The 20,311-nt window shown below is 37.4% G+C and overlaps 2 protein-coding genes across 5 annotated transcripts in view; both read left to right on the forward strand.

Moving 5' to 3' along the window:
- The first annotated feature begins 221 nt into the window (after positions 1-221).
- LOC108262032 (interferon-induced protein 44) overlaps positions 222-20,311 on the forward strand; it is a 49,176-nt gene continuing 29,086 nt past the window's right edge. Inside the window, exons 1-10 of one of the 4 annotated variants that reach the window (XR_008398053.1) lie at positions 222-870; positions 952-1,003; positions 2,823-3,018; positions 3,335-3,487; positions 4,477-4,648; positions 6,802-6,930; positions 7,444-7,833; positions 8,021-8,167; positions 8,284-8,486; positions 9,631-10,082. Coding sequence is in view for 2 of the 4 variants with exons in the window: in XM_053686513.1 (XP_053542488.1) it covers positions 345-870; positions 952-1,003; positions 2,823-3,018; positions 3,335-3,487; positions 4,477-4,648 (1,099 nt within the window). In the remaining 2 variants the exon portion in view is untranslated. Of the gene's footprint in view, positions 871-951; positions 1,004-2,822; positions 3,019-3,334; positions 3,488-4,476; positions 4,649-6,801; positions 6,931-7,443; positions 7,834-8,020; positions 8,168-8,283; positions 8,487-9,630; positions 10,083-20,311 lie in introns of those variants that run through there. The other 3 variants (XR_008398051.1, XM_053686513.1, XM_053686516.1) reach the window with 3 other exon arrangements.
- LOC108261722 (uncharacterized) lies at positions 12,114-18,980 on the forward strand. The gene is made up of 7 exons (XM_053686524.1): positions 12,114-12,219; positions 12,452-12,572; positions 15,080-15,110; positions 15,325-15,347; positions 15,481-15,499; positions 15,611-15,994; positions 16,250-18,980. Exons 2-7 carry the CDS (start codon positions 12,545-12,547, stop codon positions 16,398-16,400), a joined length of 636 nt encoding a protein of 211 aa, XP_053542499.1. The 5' UTR covers positions 12,114-12,219; positions 12,452-12,544; the 3' UTR covers positions 16,401-18,980.

Genomic DNA, 20,311 nt, shown 5'->3' on the forward strand with positions numbered 1-20,311 from the left:
ACTGAAAGAACGAATCTTTTTGGTGCAAAAGGAATAAAAATATGTGTCTCATTGGGATGAACTGAAATGACTACCGCTAGCTGTAACACGAAAATTGTGCATTTTTGGGGGTGGTGGTGTTAACGATACCCCCCCCCCCCTCCCGCCCCCCGCCCCCCATCCCATTTTGAGTATGCACCTGCTGCTTTTCCCGTTTACAGTGCATTGGGCTGAGAGCTGTTTAAGTTTCGATTTTGTTTCCTCACAGGCTTCCGATTTTCTTTCACTCACTCTGACTGTCTGTGGCACACTTTCTTTACAAGCCTGCTATTTGTATTGTTCTCTGCAGAATAACCTTCTCCATTATGGCTTCCGTCGTGTCTTCCCTGGGCAGTAAGAAGAAGGTCAGGCTGCAGAAGTTTTTCTCCAGTCCTGTTCATTTTTTTCTTCTGTACAAGAGCAAACATTTTAAGAACACCTTCGATCAGCTCCTCTCCAGCTTCGACAACTCTGGCAAATTTTTGCTCTCAGTGTTTCTGAAGTCAGGGTCAGTCAGAGGAGCTTTCATGAGTAAGTCCCTGAGACGTGGGACTGAGTTTTCTGACACAGAGGCATTTGTGTTTGAGATGGATGAGAATGATGCCAAACATTTTCTGGTGAAAAACCCCGCAGAAGCTATCAGGGTCGGCGAACAATCTTCAGTTCAATACAGTGGGCTCAGGTTTGAAACTTCTCAGAGTTCAGATTCTATCTCTTTTGGAAGCTGCTTAAAGTTAAGGTTGGATAATGGAGTCTGGTATGTGAGCTTCTGCACAGACATGACCTGTGGCACAAAATGGGCACAGGAGAAAAACATTCACTATGTAGATGTGGAGCTGCACCGTGTCGAAGGTACATTTAACAACCACAGTTGTCAAAATATAAACTCAAACTTTGACCTCAAATTTTGTTTGCTTCTTGCTTCTCTTTTAGATGTGGGTGATGTTTTACCCAACCCTTGGAGAGAGGTATCCTGGAATGATGAGTGAGTCTCTCTTTCTCTCTCTTATTAGTAAAATAATAAAAAATAAAATAGTATAATAGTAATACTTTCCAGAGAAACCAGACATCTTGGACAAAGGTCCTTCATCAGCTGTTCAAACGCTTTCCTACAATCTCAGAAGCTCTCTCTCTCTCTCTCTCTCTCTCTCTCTCTCTCTCTCTCTCGCTCTCTTTGTATATATACACACACATACACACTCAGCAGTCATTTTAATAGGAACAAGTGTACACCCGCTCATCATCAACCAGTCGTGGCATCAGCACCATGCGCAAAATCATACCGACACAGATCAAAAGCTTCAGTTAATGTTCACATCAAATAACAGAATGGGGAAAATCTTTAGTTGGAGTATTTCAGATACTGCTGTTCTCCTGGGATTTTCATACACAACAGTGTCTAGAGATTACATAGAATCGTGCAAAAAAAAAATAATAATAACCCACACAAACATCGTGAGTGCGGAGCGTTTGCAGGTTGAAACATCTCGTTGATGAGAGAGATCGGAGGAGAATGACCAGACTGATCTGAGCTGACAGGAAGTCTAAAGCAACTCAAATAATCACTCTTTACAACCGTGGTGAGCAGAAAAGCATTTAAGAATACATAACACATCAAACCTTGAGGTGGATGAGTTACAGCGGGAAAAGACCGCATCGGGTTCCATTGCGGTAAGCCAAAAACAGGAATCTGAAGCTTTCACGGGCACAGACTCGCCCAAACCAGACAGTTTAAGATTTATTTTAAAGATTTTTTTTTTTCCTAACAGGAACATAAAACATCTGAATGGGACAAAAAAGAGAATCTGTAAGTTTTTGAAATGATATTTGAGAGGAGGAAAGTACAGTTACTCAAAATGTACAAAAGTATTGAATCACAGCCATGCTAAGAAGAAATGTGAATATCATTCTGAAATTGTCACTTTGGGTATTACTTAATGCCAGATTAAATAATTTAATTCCACCTGGTGCCCTGAGCCCTACAGTCTTATTCCTGAATTTGATCATGTTGACATAGTTGAACCTCACCTAAGTTGAACATGCATAGAGGTAAAAAATGCATTCATTTACCAATCCATACAGTTTGATATTATCTACTTCTGGTTTAACAAGAGGCCAAATCTAGTGACAAGGCCAGGCAGGGTCAAAATACCGAAAATAAATGCAAAAAAATCCAAAGGCTAAGCAAATGTATCCACACCCAAAAAACCAAAGTTCAAATGCTGTCTGCATGTGAAGACATTCACAATTCGGAGGAAGGTGCCCTCTGGCAATTTGACTGAGAAATGTCTGGGTTAGATGATACAGTTGATGTACAGCTGGTCCGTGCAGCCATCTATGATTATATTGTTCTCCAGAACAAGAACAATTTTAGCATTGTAACCTGCAGATGAACTGGTTAGATTTTGGAATTGATCCAAATGGGGTCATAGTCAAATGTCTGAAATCTTTCTGCTTGAAGTATAGTTTAATGGTATTTTGAGGAATAGAAATTACTCACAACAAGGACTAGAATTGGTGGAAGATGAATCCCCGTCAATGCCTTTGGCATCAAGTTCTACTTGTTATGTTTTGTGGCTAGTAATCCATGGGTCCTAGATGGATTTTCGAAGACCCAAGATAATGACCTCAAACATACAATTAAACAATTAAATGATTGCAATCAGTGTTTTGTTATGTCCATCTGCAATGGCATGTGCTATTTATTTTGCATATATTCATTAGTGCTCATTAATGTTAAGACCCATAAATATATTCTATACCTTTATGGACTGCGCTAGTGTTCAATTGCCTCTGTTGTTTAGGACAAGGGACAATCTGAGGAAAGATTTTGTCTCTTACAAGCTGTTGTTGAAGTCTCTACCCCGGGTGAAGGCTTTACTCTTGGGCCCAGTGGGTTCTGGGAAGTCCAGCTTCATCAACTCTCTCAGATCCACAATGTACAAGCGCATCGTACATCTGCCCAACATCGGCACAGCAGTGGATGGGTTCACCCAGAAGGTCATAAAAAATGTCAAATGTTGCTTGATAATGGGTTTTAAATATAGCAAAACTCAAGGCTGCTCCTGTATACAGCATTCCCATGATATCTATGTAGTATATTTATTATAAAGATAGCAATAATTAGGACTGTATTCAGACTTTTGGCTTTAGCATGTGCTTAATGTATATTAATATTTAATATTTTTATTTAATCTACAGCTTCTGGGCTGGATTCATTCCCTGTAATAATGGTCAGTGAAGAGCAGGATAGAACTGGAAAGATTGACTGTGCTTTCTCTCCCTTACTCTGTTACCCAACCTTTCCTTCACCCAGATGACAACTTACAATATTCGAGTAAATCAAGGAGGGTTTGAAAGTGCTCTGAGCCTTTGTGACGTGAAGGCAATAGGAGACGACGACTCTACTGGTCTCTCTTACTCTGATGCACTGGCTGTCATCAAAGGCCACATCCCAGAAGGATACAAGGTACTGCTTTTGGAAATCATGTAGGTTAGTTACTGTTACCTCTATTAGGGCAAGGATTAAATACTATAACATGACGCATCAGCATCATTCCCAAGCTAATTTGTAGCACAATTTGCAGCACACTTGGCATGTCATACATACCATGGGACCACATCAGTTATTCTCTTTATGACTTGTATCCCCCCTCCCTTTGCTTTTTTGGGGGTGCCCCCCCAAAAAAAAAGCTTTTCTTTTTCAATGTGTACTTCCCACAGAGTGAACGTCTGGCTGAAGTACACCACTAAGTGTATCTCCTCGTTCACTACCTAGATCGAATATGATGGGGAAAGACTGATCAAGGCAGTAAAGCAAGGGGCTCCTCACAAAGAGTTGACTTAACATTTATAAATGTTCACTGGACCAGATGTAGAGCTTTTGTTTTCCGTGAGATCGGTCAGCGGGCTGGTCAGGTTTTATTAGCTAGGCACAAATCGTTTGTAATATTCTGCTATCCCAAAAATCTGCCACATATTTTTGTTCTTGGGCACAATTGGAGCAGTCTTACTTATTTGGGGATGCACCTTCCCATGACCTAGTTGGAAGACCAGATACCATACCTTCACCCAGTCAGTTGCATACTTCCAGACTGCCCTTGTGTGGTCCATATGCTACTACCTGTTATTAATATTGATGATAATGCCATCAGTACAATCAGTAATCAGTACAAGTGGATGATTTTTTGTCTGTAACCGGGCAACATTTGCTCTCTGAGATGGTTAAAGATGGTCTGGAATGTTCTTAATTGGTTCTAGATAGCATTTTTTACTCACTGGAGATCAAAGGCATTTCACTATAGCTATTAACTTAGTTATTTGATTTAAACTCAAACAAGGGTTGTACATGATATAATGTTTTAATGTAAATAATGGCATTATAACATGATTGAGACCAGATTATGCCCAATCAGAGCTTACTGTATATGCTAGAAACTGCTGTGTTTTTGGCTCCAGTTCCAGAGAGGTGTTACAGTCAGTGATGCAGTAAGTGGCTACATAGAAAATCCCACCCTGAATGAGCAGATTCACTGTGTCCTCTTTGTGCTTGACGCCTCCAAAGTGACATCATACCCCAGTAGCCTGCAGTCCACACTCAAGAAGCTGCATTCTACCATATCAGACATGGGTAAGAGTGAATTCATCTTAACAGTTAACTAAGATTATTCATCTTTAAAGGTTAAGCACCTTTAAGTGCTGCTGAAATGATTCATGTTCCAGCCTTCTGGAATCTTCCACTTTTGGAGATTAAACTAGTCCATCTCTAGATCATAATTTTTATTTGCTTCTTCATCATAGCTCCCTGACAGGCACCTAAAGACGTAACATTCTGTTAAACTTGATGGTTCATCTTCCTTCTGTGAACCAGCCTACAGTCTTCTAATCTTCAGACTGTAACGAAAATGCATACGCTTGTATTTGAGCTAGATTTTTTTGCCTAGATAGAAGATTAATTGTGTTACCATTTACAGTATACCACCAGAGGGCCCCCTCGCCTGAATTTTGAATGATTTTTGATGATCCCATTCATTTTCTGTCCATGTGCCTGGTGAGCACATGGACGCAGTGAATGTAAAGCTTTACAGTTTACCTGAGTTCTGAGCCATGATTATTTCTGATAGCCTTAACGTATGACTGTGCTTTGCCTCACCTTTGACCTTGCCTTGGTTTTGTCTGATCATGGGTGTTTTGACCGTGTTTGGTCTATTGTTCTTGATATTAAATTATGATTTGGACCTTTGTACGCTACCGTTTTGGATTGTGATCATATCCGGTCTGTTAATAAACCCAACCATTTCACCCTACGACATAGATATGCATCTTTGTGTATGTACAGCTCTTATCCTGGGAATGGATGGTCTTGCACTGTTGTGTCTTTTCTCTGCTTCGCTACCATCATAACCATGGAGTCCATGGAGACAGATACAATTGCAGAACTTCTTTAATAATAATTTTTAAAAAACAAACCAAGAAGCAACAAAGAAACAAAATCAGGGACACACGGAGTTAGGCTAAACATTTCGGAAAACCCTATGCACAGGGCTAACAGTATCCCCCCACATTTGACCACAGGCACAGACAAAAACCTACACATATAATGCTTCAGCAACTAAAGGAAGTCAACATGGAACTTAAATAAGGTAACTAATCAAGAAAATGAACACATGAGCACGATAAACACAGGAAATAAGGCAACAGAAGAAGTTCTACACGGAAATTCAGGGTGCCCTCTAGTGGCCAAAAGTGGAACTCTACCTGGGGGACATGATAGCTAAACTTAATGAAGGGGTGGAGGATAAGTAGGAACTGTTTTCTTAAAATATTTATACACTGAAAGTTTACATTTTTCATTTTGTGCTTTCATAAAGTTTTTCCAAACATTATGACGTTTGGTACTGGGCTGACCATGATTGATTAACCCCAACCCTAACCTCGCTGTACTCTACAGGTATCCCTGTTGTGGCTATTAAAGACCATGTGACATCGAAAGCTTTTAATAGGCTTCTTTTATGCAATAAGGTTCAATTTTAATCACTTGTAAGATAAAAGAATGCACACATCTGTCATGCTGTGTTATTTACACACGTAAAATGTCAATCCAATAGAAATTCATCCAAATGCTTCACGAAATAGCATTGATATATTAAAACAACCAATATAAATAATCAGTGCTGCAATAATAAGCAGTATTCTCTTCACATTAATGCCCCCTTACAATTAAAAAAATAACTAAATAATCAAAAGGTAATAATTCTACATTATTATTATTATTATTATTATTATTATTATTATTATTATTATTATTATTATTGATTCATGAGCATTCAGATGCAAGTGAGAATAGACAATGTAAAAAAAGTGGATATTGATATTTATTTGATATACAAATAAATAAATAAATAAATACACACACACACACACACACACACATTATATATATATATATATATATATATATATATATATATATATATATATACACACACACACTAGTCCAGGCTCTTGATATCTCAAAACTGGACTACGGCAACTCACTACTCCCGGGCCTCCCGGCCAGTTCCATCAACCCCCTTCAAATGATACAGAATGCTGCAGCATGCCTTGTCTTCAACCAGCCCAAGAGAACATGTCTTCCATGACGGCTGAAGTCTAATGTTTATATTCTATATCTTTAGCAGACTATGGCTTTAAGACAAACTAACACCGATTGTTTCATACACCACACCAGAGAGGTTAAATGCCTTTGTTCAATACAAATGTTCTTTTCCTTTTATGGTGTAGGCGGCCGTGTTACGACATGGTGGTTTTGCATTCACGTCAGTGAATCAGGAAGCAGTCCTTTGGCGTGATTCCTCGGTTGAGAAGACTTTAAAACGTTTGTTTGTTTTTTTTAAACAAAATGGATGCAAGGTAAGTTAAAGTGAAACTACAAAGTAGAATAAGATCTAGCTCTGAAAAATCTTAGGTTTAATACAGTTCATACAATTCTCTATAGGCAGTTATTATCAAGCCATCAACAGGCTAATCACAACATGCTAGTTTCTATGACTAAGCAGAGAGCATAATTCAGGATGTTAAATCATGAATAAGAGAAAGTGCTAAAAAAATGAGACAAGCATGGGTTGAGAAATGACTTGTGATCACATTTCACTTCTTGTTTTATGTTCCGTCATGTCAACTTTTGGTCACAGTAGGCGTCGCCTTGTGTCCTTGTTGTGATTGTGTAAACAGTCCATGCCTAAACTTCTTGGACGTAATACATTTCATATCGTAATTTTTACACAGTCTCATCATAATCTGTGAAGAAAGTTCTAGAATGCTAACCAGCTAGCTAGCTAACTAAGATAAAATTATTTTATTTATTTATTTTTTTTTTTGGGGGGGGGTTAGTTCTAACTGTATTAACTGTTTTGTATCACTCAGTTTCTATTTTTATTCTAGGCGGCTCAAGTTGCTGATTGAAGATCCCGTTCCTTACATCAAAGAGGGTGACCCTTCTGCCTCATGCCTGTTTATCAATACTTGTGTCCCAGACTCAATTATAGCTGCTAATCATACAGCGTCCATCAAAGATCTAACTGTAGAAGATCTCTTAAATAAAGATGACTTTTTCAACAAGTTGCTGTCTTTGTTAAAAGAAAAAAAATATATTGAGGCTCGAAAGCACTTTGTGAAAGAGCTGCATCCGGATAAAATTAACCTTTTTGGCACTGTTAAAGATTATTTACCACTGTTTGATAAATTGGCATGTGCAGAAATAACTTACAATCAAAATCCTCCAAATGACAGCGCCATCTATAAAGAAATACCCAGGTAAGTGTATAAGCAACTTCAAAGCAATAGTCACTGTAATTATAAATGAAAAAAAAATAAATGCATCTAATGGAGATAGTTAATTTTAAGTAATTTCAGCATGTTTTAACAAATAGATCATTTATAAGGAGTAAGAAATACATACTTAACATGCGTTCTGCATGCAATGTTATGATTCTCTTGGCAGCATACTTAAAAAATGTGGTGACGTAATTGTTTTGGGCAACCCATCTGATCCTACTCTACTTCTGGTTCATCGTGACGTTAACAATGCTCTGTACCGAGATTATAAGAGTACTGAACCGCCACTCAGTGTCGATGATGAGAAGAAAAGGTAACTGTATAAATGCATCAAAAATCATTTTATATAGCATAATCGAAGTTCGAAACTATTTTTATTTGTTTATCCCGGTGATCTTCCCTTGAACCGTGTATTTATCTTTCTTTTAGGACCTTTATGCTTCAGTTTTTGCTGCTTGGGAAAGAAGAGCACATGACTACCTGTTTCAGCTCCTTCGACGGCATGTGGCATCTATATGACAACGATCCAAGAAAGCCTTCATTTCAGCCTTTCGACCTTGAGAGTCTGAAAGACTATGATATTTGTTTGGCTGGATACGTCAACATAAGCCAAGAGCAGGAATGTAAACTTGGTAAGGGTTGCATTTTAATCTCAGTTTGGGTGTGGGATATATTTTAACTCTCTTAACCACCAAGGGCAGTGAGAATCACCTGAATATGTTCTTGAGCACATGCATGCTGAGACCTGCCAACAAAGTCATGAAGTGATGTGTTATAAATACTACTGTCATACAATATCATTCCCTTTCCGCTTCTCACCGTGTACACGTGTCAGACCATACAGAATGAGGTGAAGCATGGGAACGCCATTAGCCCCTTAATGCCACGCCCCACAAGACCGGACATGAGTGTCTCTAAACACTGATTTTTTATATTGATTTTTTTTTTTTAATATTAGGTTCACCTTATTTGCACTGATGGCCCAATGACTCTAAAGCGACCCCAGAGACCCAGGGTTTCTGCCCAAGGGCATATTACTCAATTTTGTAAACCAATCAATTCCATGAATGTGAACCTGCAGAACATTCCCTTTGTGCCCAGTTTACACCCCATGGTACTATTTAGACCAAACAGCTGCCATCTGAACTGCTTGTCTGTCATGGTGGAAAGAAGCAAGTGGCTCCACTATCTAAATAAGGACTGAGCCACCGGGTGGTGGACATCATCACCAGGGCTTGTAGGTGTGCTGAACACAATGCCCCTATCATGATATGCCGTTCTAAAATGAATTTCTTCCTGTGGAAGTTCTACAAGGCTAACGTTGCCTCTTGCAGTAGTGTGAATGCGCTGGTCAATTCTGAACACCTTTCAAGTGAGTCCAAAGTAGGGTTGGTTGCTCATGACATGGCTGTACAGGTTATCCAGGTGATTCTTATCACACCTGGTGGTAAGGATGAGTGAAGTAGAACTCTAGTTCTGTATATAATGGTGTAACCCCTTGGATACCTGCCAGGTTTCCTAGTCATTCAGAATTAGCACTGACTCCGTCCGTGAGAGCTCAGAGAGAAGGTTCCATGCGAAGACGGCTGAATGACTTTGCAAATAATGCATTTCACATCACGCATGCACAATAAACTATCCTACTGATTCGCACTGTCCCTTATGGCTATCCAGAGTTTCACATTTACATATGTAATTAGAGTTATCACCTATACCTGTGAATTTTATATTGTTCTTGATGTACAATGACTCCTTTTTCTTTGTTACAATCCGCAGGCGTTGCTGAGACTGGAGTAGGAGCAAAACCTCACTTTTCACATTTAGAGAAAGCGCAAGAGGATCCATCCAGAAACTTCTATCCACAACAGTCAGTGGTAGATGTAGAAATGGAAGATCTGAGCGGTACCATCTCTTACTCTGTAGCTGATACTGGAGGCGGGAGACTGGGAGCAAAGCCTTTTATAGAGGACACAGAAATGCCATCCTGCAGCAGCTCTGATTCGGATTAAATAGACAGGAATTTTTATTTTATTTCATTTTTTTTTATCACTTGGCATTGTTATATATTGTTATTTTACTTTGTTGCTTTTTTTTTTTCCATCAGTTAGGTGGGAAGGACCCCAAGTCTGCTGGGGGGGCCTGGACCTCTTTATGTTGATTTTATGATTTGCTGCCTAGTCAACGTGTTTTATTGCTCTGTTTTGTTTCAATAAAAGTTGTGTCTTTCCTTTGTTTCGTAATTGCAGTATCTTCCAAACCATGCAAATTTTAACAATAAATAAATGTGACCCACAACATATATTTGCTGCTGTTCTTGACCACACCACTCCCAATTATAATGATGGGAGACCCATAATCTTAACCAAAATTTGAAAAAATGTTTAAAAAAAAAAAAACCCAACTTTTTTAAAATACAAAAACACACTCCAAAGCTAGAAAAATTCACCTCGATAGTAAAATCTAACAATTGACAATTTATACAAGGTTGTTGTAAGTCTGCTGGGTCCTAAAACCTTACCCTTACCCCAAATCCACATGGGATACGTCAAGTAAACATTGCATCAATACCTCAGTCAATTCACAGCTCCATTCCTGTACTCAGTACTGGCAGCAGAAAGAACAGCAGCATCCTTCAATTTCATTCTGTTTTGACAAATCACAGATTCGATCATCATTTATGAGTAGGGGAATATACATTTAATAATGTCAACCTGTAAAACTGACAATTAAATTAATCTCTCGGGCTAAAATAAACAGCAGACGAAGCTAACTAGAAATGCACCCAATTCATATTAGCAAAATGTTGTTTACTAGCCGTGGTAAAATTGTACAGCTTTATCTGTTCAGCAGGTTATCATTCTGAATTGTGATCAATGCAGATGAATTTAAAAAGGGAAAATAGGAAATCTAATACATGAGCATTGATGCTAGTTATCATCACTGCCAATGTAGGCTAATGAACTGATCAAGGAAGTTAGTTTGGTAGAGGCATTTACAAGTTATGACTTACTGCACTGATGAACACTTACATTTATGGAAACATTTATGTACCCTTTAAAATCACAGCTTTTTCGCTATGGAATACTTCACGCAGATCGGCTTCGCATTACACATAACGGTGTCCAGAAGGACTTTATTTCAGCGGAGGAAGCAGGAGACTATGTTAAACTCTTGATATCGGGGTGAACTGCATCACCTACACAGCGGAGTCTTTTTCGCTCTTCTTTTATTTTTATTTTTTGCACTCGGCCTCCCGGCTCTACAGTATCTGGATTTTTATTGAAAATATCGTCGTTGCATTACTCCACCTAGATTTTGTGGACTCACTTCTCTTAAATCTACTTCGGTATTAATGTGGTTCTCTGTTTTGATGCTCTGACTGGGTTAGAGTTTCTGTTTATTTAATTTTATTAGTGTTTTTTCCTCGGCTTTACGTGCTACACTGTTATATTATTTGTTACAAATCTTTAAAAGTTAAGGACATTATATTTATTATTGTGCACAGACTGTTTATCAGACTGTCAGTGGGGTTTTTTTCTCTTACTGGAACTTTTGTCTTGGTAATTTTGTTGGTTAGTTCAGCTTACTCTCCGAGTTGTTTTCACATTGTGGACAACTTTTGGTTATTGTGGGAAACACTGCTGTCTCATTTTTTTTACGGAGACTTTGGGTGTTTGTGTGTTTGGGGGATTGTGAGAGTAAACAAAACATGCCAATGCTTTGAAGGTTGTGAATTGGAACAGAGTAATGTTAGTCAATTGCGAATCTGTTTTTAGAGGATTTAAACCTAATATGGTGAACAAATTATATTATAGAATTCAGGCAGTTTTACTGGGGTTATCTCATACAGTGTGGCAAGTAATAATCTGGAAAGACCTTTGTAATATCACAGTCTAAAACTGGATTTAAAGAGAAGCGAATCAGTAAATGAATCACATGAAAATGGATCACATGTATCACATGTAAATGAATCACATGTAAACGAATCACATGTAAACGGATCACATGAAAATTAATCACATGTAAATGAATCACATGTAAATGTATCATATGAAAATGAATAAATAAATTAAAATGATAAAATCACAGCTTTTGGCAGACGCTCTTATCCAAAGTAGTTTACAGAAACATTACAGAAACTTGTACATTGAGCCATACTTTCATTGGTTTTGAAACTACATTTCCTCAAACAACACTTAAAACTGGGTGTGATGCAATTTCCTGTTCTTGTCTGACGTATAGTCTATTTTACTGTGGTGCATGCCTAAGTGCTGCCATTTCCTTGTTAGCATTTCACCTGGCAGCCATCTTAAAGCTGAAAGAAGAACGACAAGGACCTTTGGCATGTAAAAAGGCAAAGGGAAGGTAGCGTAAAACTTATAATCTCATCTGAATATCGACACCCTTTGGTCTAATTTGGTTTAAACAATATTTTTAGGCAGTAAACATGATCTTTTAATCACAAACAGCCATGTTGGCAACTACAGGATGTGTGATCACACACCCTGACCTTGATTGTTTCATATGCCACATCATGGAGGTTGGAGTAACAATTTTCTGCTTTTCTGTGAAATAACTTTTAATTTCCTTTTTGTAGTGTCTGCGCGTGAGTTACCCAGCTACATTCCTAGGCCCGTCACGAGTCTCTTTCGAACAACAGATCCAGAGCCGTGCTAAGGAGCGAGAAAAAATGGAACGAAGAGCAGTGAAAAGAAAGGGTAAAGTAAAACTTACAATATGCTCTAGACATAAAAGCCCTTAGGTCTAATCCTGTTTTATAATCCTGTTTTAAAAGCCTTTTTCTAAACACGGAACCGATAGACTAGACTCAACATGTTAGCCTCAACACAGGCTGTGACAGGGCGGAGAGTATGTTCCAGTTATAAAACGTTTATAACTTTTAAAAAGGAACAGCTAAAAAGAAAATAAATAATAAATTCACCTCCATGCCATGCAGCGGTCCCCTGAATACTGGCGCTTCTTTTCATACAAATTCAAATTTTATTGGTCACAAACACAATGTGCAGTGAAATGCTTTTGTTGACTGTCAGTGACATAATAATGGAATGTACATACACCAGAATTTACTTTTATACACTCAACACAACTTTCATTTTACTTCTTGGTTCTGGACTAGATCATCACATTGTATTCATTAACTTGCCAAGATTTTGTCTCCAAAATCAATTAATATTGCCGTATCGGGAAAAGTTTTCATGAGATGTTGTGGCATATCATCTGTGGGTTTAGTCAAATTCAGATTATTATTTTCATTTAGGTTAATATTCCTAAAAATACATCTGAAGTGTAAACAATAAAATGCTAAACAATAAAAGGGTAAGAAATGAATAAATAAGCAAACGAATAAATAAACAAAATGTTCCCTCATAGCATTCAGTTCTTTCGATCTTCTTGCTCATGCTCCCCAATATGCGGTGAAATACACGGTGTAAAAATCTCAGTTTAAAGATGTTCACTCTCAGACTGGTGTCTTTAATAAAATTTCTCATGTGGTAAAAATCACTGATCAGCTAGTATAAATAAATCACACAATCAAGATTTCCCCCCTTGTGTTTCATGTTTGCTTCACACACGGCAATATGATCACACTACTGTGTAATGGATTTAGTTATGAAAAACTACAATCATAATGTTGTGTACGTTGATATGCAAATATAAACTGTGAGGCTTTATAACGGCTGTAGTTCATTAAAATGGTCTATAAAATGATAATTAAGACCAAGAGATCTTAAGAGCTAACCAAGGGGAAACATGTAAATGCTAAAAAGTAAATCCCCGAGGAACACCACATTTAATCATGCCAACGCTGGACCTACAGTGGTGCTTTTTATCTGAATTTTCTGTATATCTGCGTAAATATGATCTCAAACATCATAAAGTTTTCACACAAATCCTGAAAGTAGATAAAGACGACCCAATTAAGCAAATGAGATTAAAAAAAAACCAAAACATTATACTTGGTCATTTATTTATTGAGGAAAATGGTCCAATATTACATATCTGTGAGTGGCAAAAGTATGTGAACCTCTAGGATTAGCAGTTAATTTGAAGGTGAAATTAGAAAGGAAAACGCTGCATTCCAGCATAAGAACATTATCCCATCTGTGAAACATGGTGGTGGTATTGTGGTTTGGGGCTGTTTTGCTGCTTCTGGGCCAGGATGACTCGCCATCATTGGTGGAAAAATGAATTCTGAATTATACCAGCAAATTCTAAAGGAAAAGATCAGGATATCTGTTCATGAACTGAATCTGAAGAGAAAGTGGGTCATGCAGCAAGACAACGACCCTAAACACACGAGTCATTCTACCAAAGAACGGTTAAAGAAGAATAAAGTGAATGTTTTGGAACGGCCAAGTCAAGGTCCTGACCTTAATCCAATATAAATGTTGTGGAAGGACCTGAAGCGAGCAGTTCATGTGAGGAAACCCACCAACATCCCAGAGCTGAAGCTGTTCTGTACTGAAGAACGGGCTAAAATTCCTCCGATCCGATGTGCAGGACTGACCAACAGTTACCGCAAACGTTTATCTGCAGTTATTACTGCACAAGGGGGTCACACCAGACACTGAAAACAAAGGATCTCATACTTTTGCCACTCACAGATGCGTAATACTGAATCATTTTCCTCAATAAATAAACAACCAAGTATAATATTTTTGAGTCATTTGTTTAATTAGGTTCTCTTTATCTACTTTCAGGACTTGTGTGAAAATCTGATGATGTTTTAGGTGATATTTATGCAGAAATATAGAAAATTCTAACTTTCATGCACCACTGTACTAAAAAGGCGTCATTGTTGCTAACTTATTGTGCTTGCTGCCAGTACACTTGGTTATAGGGTCACCGCTGCAGCATTGGCCATCAGCTGTGAAGTCTACCATTATAGAGTACAGAGTTTTAAATGAACATTTTTATTCTTTCCTTTCAAACTTTTTCGTAAATTTGAGTTTATATATTTGGTGTATGATGAGGAGCAAATTTGGTCTTAAATAACACTTAAAGTGGTACAAGTATTAAATGTCCTGATTATTTAAGAAGCTCAGCATTTGTATGCACTATTGGTTTAATGTATTTTTATTATTTATTTATTTATTTATTTAACAGTGATGCAAATTCCGTTCAACCGGAAGCGATTTGAATAGTTTTCATATAAAAATGCTGTATATTCATTTTCAGATTTTCTTTTTCCCTCTTTCTTTAGCCTCAGTCATGAGCGGCATACCAAATAAAAGGTAAAATCCTAATTTAACCATAGCATGCACTTAATATCTTATTGATATTTATTAATTCCCGCGACCCTGAGAAAGGAGTAAGCGGTAGAAGATGGATGGATGGATGGATGGATGATTCACTGTTCTAATTTGAAGACCGGTTTTTAATTTGATTGTTCAGTTATGAAACAGATGTAATGACATCATGCCTATCAATGTTTTCCTGTTTTCCCAGGATCTGCCAAAGAAATGGTGATGGTAAAACATCCATTTATGTTCAATAAACTATTTTAATGGATTGTCAATAGTTTTCTTTTTCAAGAATGATTGTGTACAGAATACAAACTAATTTATTTTATTTTAATTCTTTATTTGTCTTATTTCATTACAGAAAGGGAGAAGCCTACATGGTAAATATATATAAATATATATATATATTTTTAAAGATTATGATCATTATATATAAATAAGGTTTTAAACATATTTCTATTAAAATCTCTGTATTGTTTTGCATCTGTCAGCTCCAAGCCTTCGACATCGCTGATGCTGATCATCAGAGCTCAGGATTCCTACATGAAAGAGGCTTCAGGCTTATACCAGTTTATCAACACATGTGTCCCAGACACATTATTGGCTTCCTTTCATATTCTTTACGCCAAACATTTACATATAAGTGCCCTTCTAGTATCAAATGACTTTTTTAGAGTACTCATGGATACTTTAAACCTAGAAAAGTATACTTATGCTCGAGCTCTTTGGATTAGACAGCTGGAGGATTTTAATAAACGTGATCGTTTCAGCAAAATTAAAGACCATTTCCCAATCATTGATAAACTGGTATGTGCTAAAGTTGATTATCATCAGGAAACTCCTTGCGGCCATCCCATATATGAAAAAACACTGACGTGAGTGTATTAGTAATTACATTACGTTATAAAAATGTCACATTATCAACAGCCATATCATCAAACAAACAAAAAAGTGTAGTGCTATTATACTATTTTTTAAAAAAAAAAAAAAAAAAAAAAACTGAAGAAAAACCCTCAAATGGTGTCAAAATAGTTCAACAATTACAAATAGTTTATATGCAAGGAGCACGATTCATATTTAGTGTTATGTCTGTTATATCTCCATATAATCTGATCTCTTTGTCTTAACAGCAAATTTCGGTCATTTGGGGACCTGAGGGCTTTGGGCCGTCTATCCGATCCATCTCTTATTCTGGTGCATCGAGATGTTCACGATCCTCGCTATGATGCTTGTATGCATTATCGTCTGCCCTGGGCTGTTCTAGATGACAACAAAAGGTAACTTTACAAATCCATCAAAAAGTCATATTATACTGTAGACATGGGGGTATTTCAGAAAGCTTTAAGTATAGCCACTACATGAGAAGGTGTGGGTACGATCGTTCATAGCTGCTATGAGTGAAAACAGAAGCTACCAAGGACATTCCACAACAACAAATGTAAATATTGACTATTAAAACTATGATTTCTTGTTATTTAATAGACACATAAATAAATCGCTGCACAATTGCTGTGCTATAAGAATAACAAAGGACTCTTTGGGATGTGCTGTTATTAAAGCAAAAAGCCAAGAAAGGGAATGCCTTATGGTGAATTGATCAAAATGGTCTTGAGGTCTAACCCTGTTGGGCCATAAATGCCATAAATGTAAATTGGTATTCTTAAAATGCATGCCCTTGAGTCCTTATAGCAGTTGTGTTGTGTATTTATTGTATCATGTATTTATTGTCATTGTTCTGATTCTACAACTTTCAGAGTGTGACATTTTGCACTACATGTCTGGTACTTCACTGTCACTATCTGTAGTGTTGCACTGTAAGCACTGCATGAGAATGCTATTTCAATCTACTGCATACTTGTGTACAGTGAGAATGATAATAAAGCTTTATCTCTTTCTAAGTCTTTCTGCACACACACCCACACACACACACACACACACACACACACACACACACACACACACACACACACACACAAATCATCACAATCAACAACTGGTACTCACCACATTTACATAATAATAATATAATAAAATTTGTTCATTTTGTGTGTTTCATTTTTTTTTTCCGTGGAACTTGATTTTTTGTCTTCTCTTCAAAGTGTTTGAAATTACTAATATTATCTAGCAGCTGGCTAGTTAAACAACTAGCTTAGCCATCGAAGTAAGCCACATAATGGATAAACTGCAAAGAACTCCCTCCTGAGTGATTGCTATAATATTTTAGAGCAGAACAAGAAAGGACTTTGGTACAAAACTATTAAAGTTGTTTACACTGTAAATCTTTGGTATAAAGTTTGAAAGATGTCAAATAAAGATCGCTGGAGAATAGTATAGGCAAATAGTATAGAGCTTCAGGTGCATGCTGGAAAGTGCATGTGAGTTCATGAGGCCAGGCTGTTACTTCTAGCTGTCTACTTCTACTTCTAGCTATAAAAAAAACAAAAACAATATGACTTACAATGCCAGGACGTGGTGGGCTCCCTATGTTTGTGGTATCATCAGAACTGGTGTGATGATCTTGACGTGGATGTCAGGGGTCTGGCAGCTTTCATAATATTTGCCTGGAAAAAAACATTAGAGAGAGGTTTACTTTGTATGGTCCATATCACTAATTGGTTTTGACAGGTCTAGATCAAAGGTCATCATCAATTATAATTATGTTGAGAGTTATATACCAAAGATAATATTACATATGGTCTACACTTATGTCATTATCTTAACAGTTGTCATTAAAGGTCATCACCAACCGTCATTATCTTAACAGGTGAACGTAAAAAATGGATAATGGTTTATATAATAAAGGTTTGTTGTAATCTGTTACGTTCCCACACACACATATACATACACACACGTGCACACACGTTTCGTGTATCTGCTGTTAGAAAATACATGATGGTTGAATGTGAACATAAATGAACAGAATGTAAGTTTGTGAAGTAAATGAAACATTTGTTGATTACATTATTGAGAAAATGACGTGACTGAATAAAATTTACTGAAATAAATACTTTAAAAACATCGAAATGTAAAAAAAAAAAAAAAAAATGTTTTTACATACCTTCTAAATAGGGTCCCTTTAGGAGGTAAACGTTTAAAGATGGTGCTTTATAAGAATCGCGCGTATTACATGTCTTCTAAACATAACCCTTTAGGAGGTAACATGTTTAAAAGTGCTGTTTAAAAGAATCAAGCGTTTTGTTTAAACTAGAAGACAAGTTTGTCGAGAGATGTCTTGGATACACAGAACTGATGGTAAATACAGAAGATCATGCCTACACACCGCCCTCCACATGTGTTTCCCCCGCTGACAGTTCTGTAGATAGTGTAAATTTATGAGCTCTGGTGACAGTGTCTGAAGTGTGTGTGTATGTGTGTGTGTGTGTGTGTGTGTGTGTGTGTGAGAGGGAGAGAGAAATAGGGTCATGTGTTTCCTGGGGGTTTGCTGACCATAATGCTCACAGTGTGTTTATGTTAATGAATTAAGGGATGAGTCGTGTGTTTCAGTGTTTTATGACCTCTTCCGATGTGTACATTTGTGGTTTAAGTGAATCTTTGTTTCTGAAATGACTTTTGTGGTAAGTATCAGTTTATGTAACTAATCTATCAGAAAATACTAGACCTGGTGACTGAATGTGGTAGATGTATTAGACTTGTGGACGTTTTATGTGTGTGTTGCTACCTATGTGTATGATTTGTGTAATCCTTCTGTCAAGAAATGAACAGACTGAGGTTTGTGAAATAATTGAAACATTTATTGGCTACGTTGTTGAGAAAAACACTGCGATGTGTAAAACATTTCTACAGTCTTTCAAGGCAGTATGGGGACGTTGTTCTCTTTTACTGAAATAAAGACTAAAACCATCGGTGTTATTCATTGTGGAGACTGACGTGACAATATGTCTGAAGAAAATAAAAATATTTATTACATAGCCTACCTTCTAAACAGGGTACTGTAGGGGTGAAAAAAACCTTTTTAAAAGATGTTTTTTTTTAAAAAAAAGAAACAGGTGTTTCAACCGTAATGGTAAAAACAAAAAAATGGTTGTACAAAACTGTTGTACATTTGGTATCTGGTGATTTTAGAATTAGGCCCCAACTGTCAAATATGTTTTGTGAATGGCTTTGTCAGGCAAAGAGCACGATGGCATGGAAAGAGTATACAGGAGTAATTGGTTAGGTAGGAGGTGATCTAATGCTGAGGAGTTATACAGTACTTCAACTTGGGAACATTCCAACATGGCTCTGAGAGAGGCATTATCTAAGGTACGTATATATAATATACAGGGCCAAGAAAAAGTATGTGAACCTTTTGGAATTTCATGGTTTTCTGCATAAATTTGTCATAAAATGTGATCTGATCTTCATCTAAGTCAAGGGCATTGACAAATATAATGTGCCTAAAATAATAACACAAAAAAATTCTGATCTTTCATGTCTTTATTGAACACACTCATTCAACATTCAAAATGGCAGTGGAAAAAGTAAGTGAACCCTTAGAATTAATAACTGGTTGACCCCCCCTTGGCAGCAATAACCTCAACCAGGCACTTCCTGTAGCTGTGGATCAGACCTGCACATCGTTCAGGAGGAATTTTAGCCCATTCTTCCTGGCAGAACTGCTTTAGCTCTGTTATATTCTTTGGACATCTCATGTGTATGGCTCTCTTCAAGTCATTCCATAGCATCTCTATTGGGTTGAGGTCTGGGCTCTGACTCGGCCACTCCAAAAGGCGGATTTTGTTTTTCTGAAGCCATTCTGTTGTGGACTTGCTCCGGGTCGTTGTCCTGTCGCATCACCCAACTTCTACACAGTTTCAGGTGATGTACAGATATTCTCACATTATCCTGAAGAATTGTTTGATATACTTGGGAATTCATCTTCCCCTCAATGATTGCAAGCTGGCCGGGCCCTGATGCAGCAAAGCAGGCCCAAATTATGATGTTTCCTCCATCCTTATGGTTAGGATGATATGTCATGCCCTTTCTACACCAGATGTAGTGCTGTGTGGTTTTTCCAAATAGTTCAATCTTAGTTTCATCAGTCCACAAAACATTTTGCCCATACCACTGTGGAGTGTCAATGTGCTCTTTTGCAAACTTCAGTCGTGCAGCAATGTTCTTTTTAGTAAGCAGTGGCTTCCTTCGTGGTGTCCTGCCGTAGATACCCTGTTTGTTCAGTGTTTTACGTATTG

This window comes from Ictalurus punctatus, chromosome 2, assembly GCF_001660625.3.
Source record: "Ictalurus punctatus breed USDA103 chromosome 2, Coco_2.0, whole genome shotgun sequence".
NCBI lineage: Eukaryota > Metazoa > Chordata > Actinopteri > Siluriformes > Ictaluridae > Ictalurus > Ictalurus punctatus.

What these genes read in the sequence shown, in the direction of transcription:
- LOC108261722 (XM_053686524.1), top strand. Translation starts at nt 12,545, where the DNA reads ATGGAACGAAGAGCAGTGAAAAGAAAGG. An exon ending in AGCGGCATACCAAATAAAAG is followed by an intron (nt 15,111 to 15,324) that starts GTAAAATCCTAA and finishes CTGTTTTCCCAG; the next exon opens with GATCTGCCAAAGAAATGGTG. An exon ending in ATATATGAAAAAACACTGAC is followed by an intron (nt 15,995 to 16,249) that starts GTGAGTGTATTA and finishes TTGTCTTAACAG; the next exon opens with CAAATTTCGGTCATTTGGGG.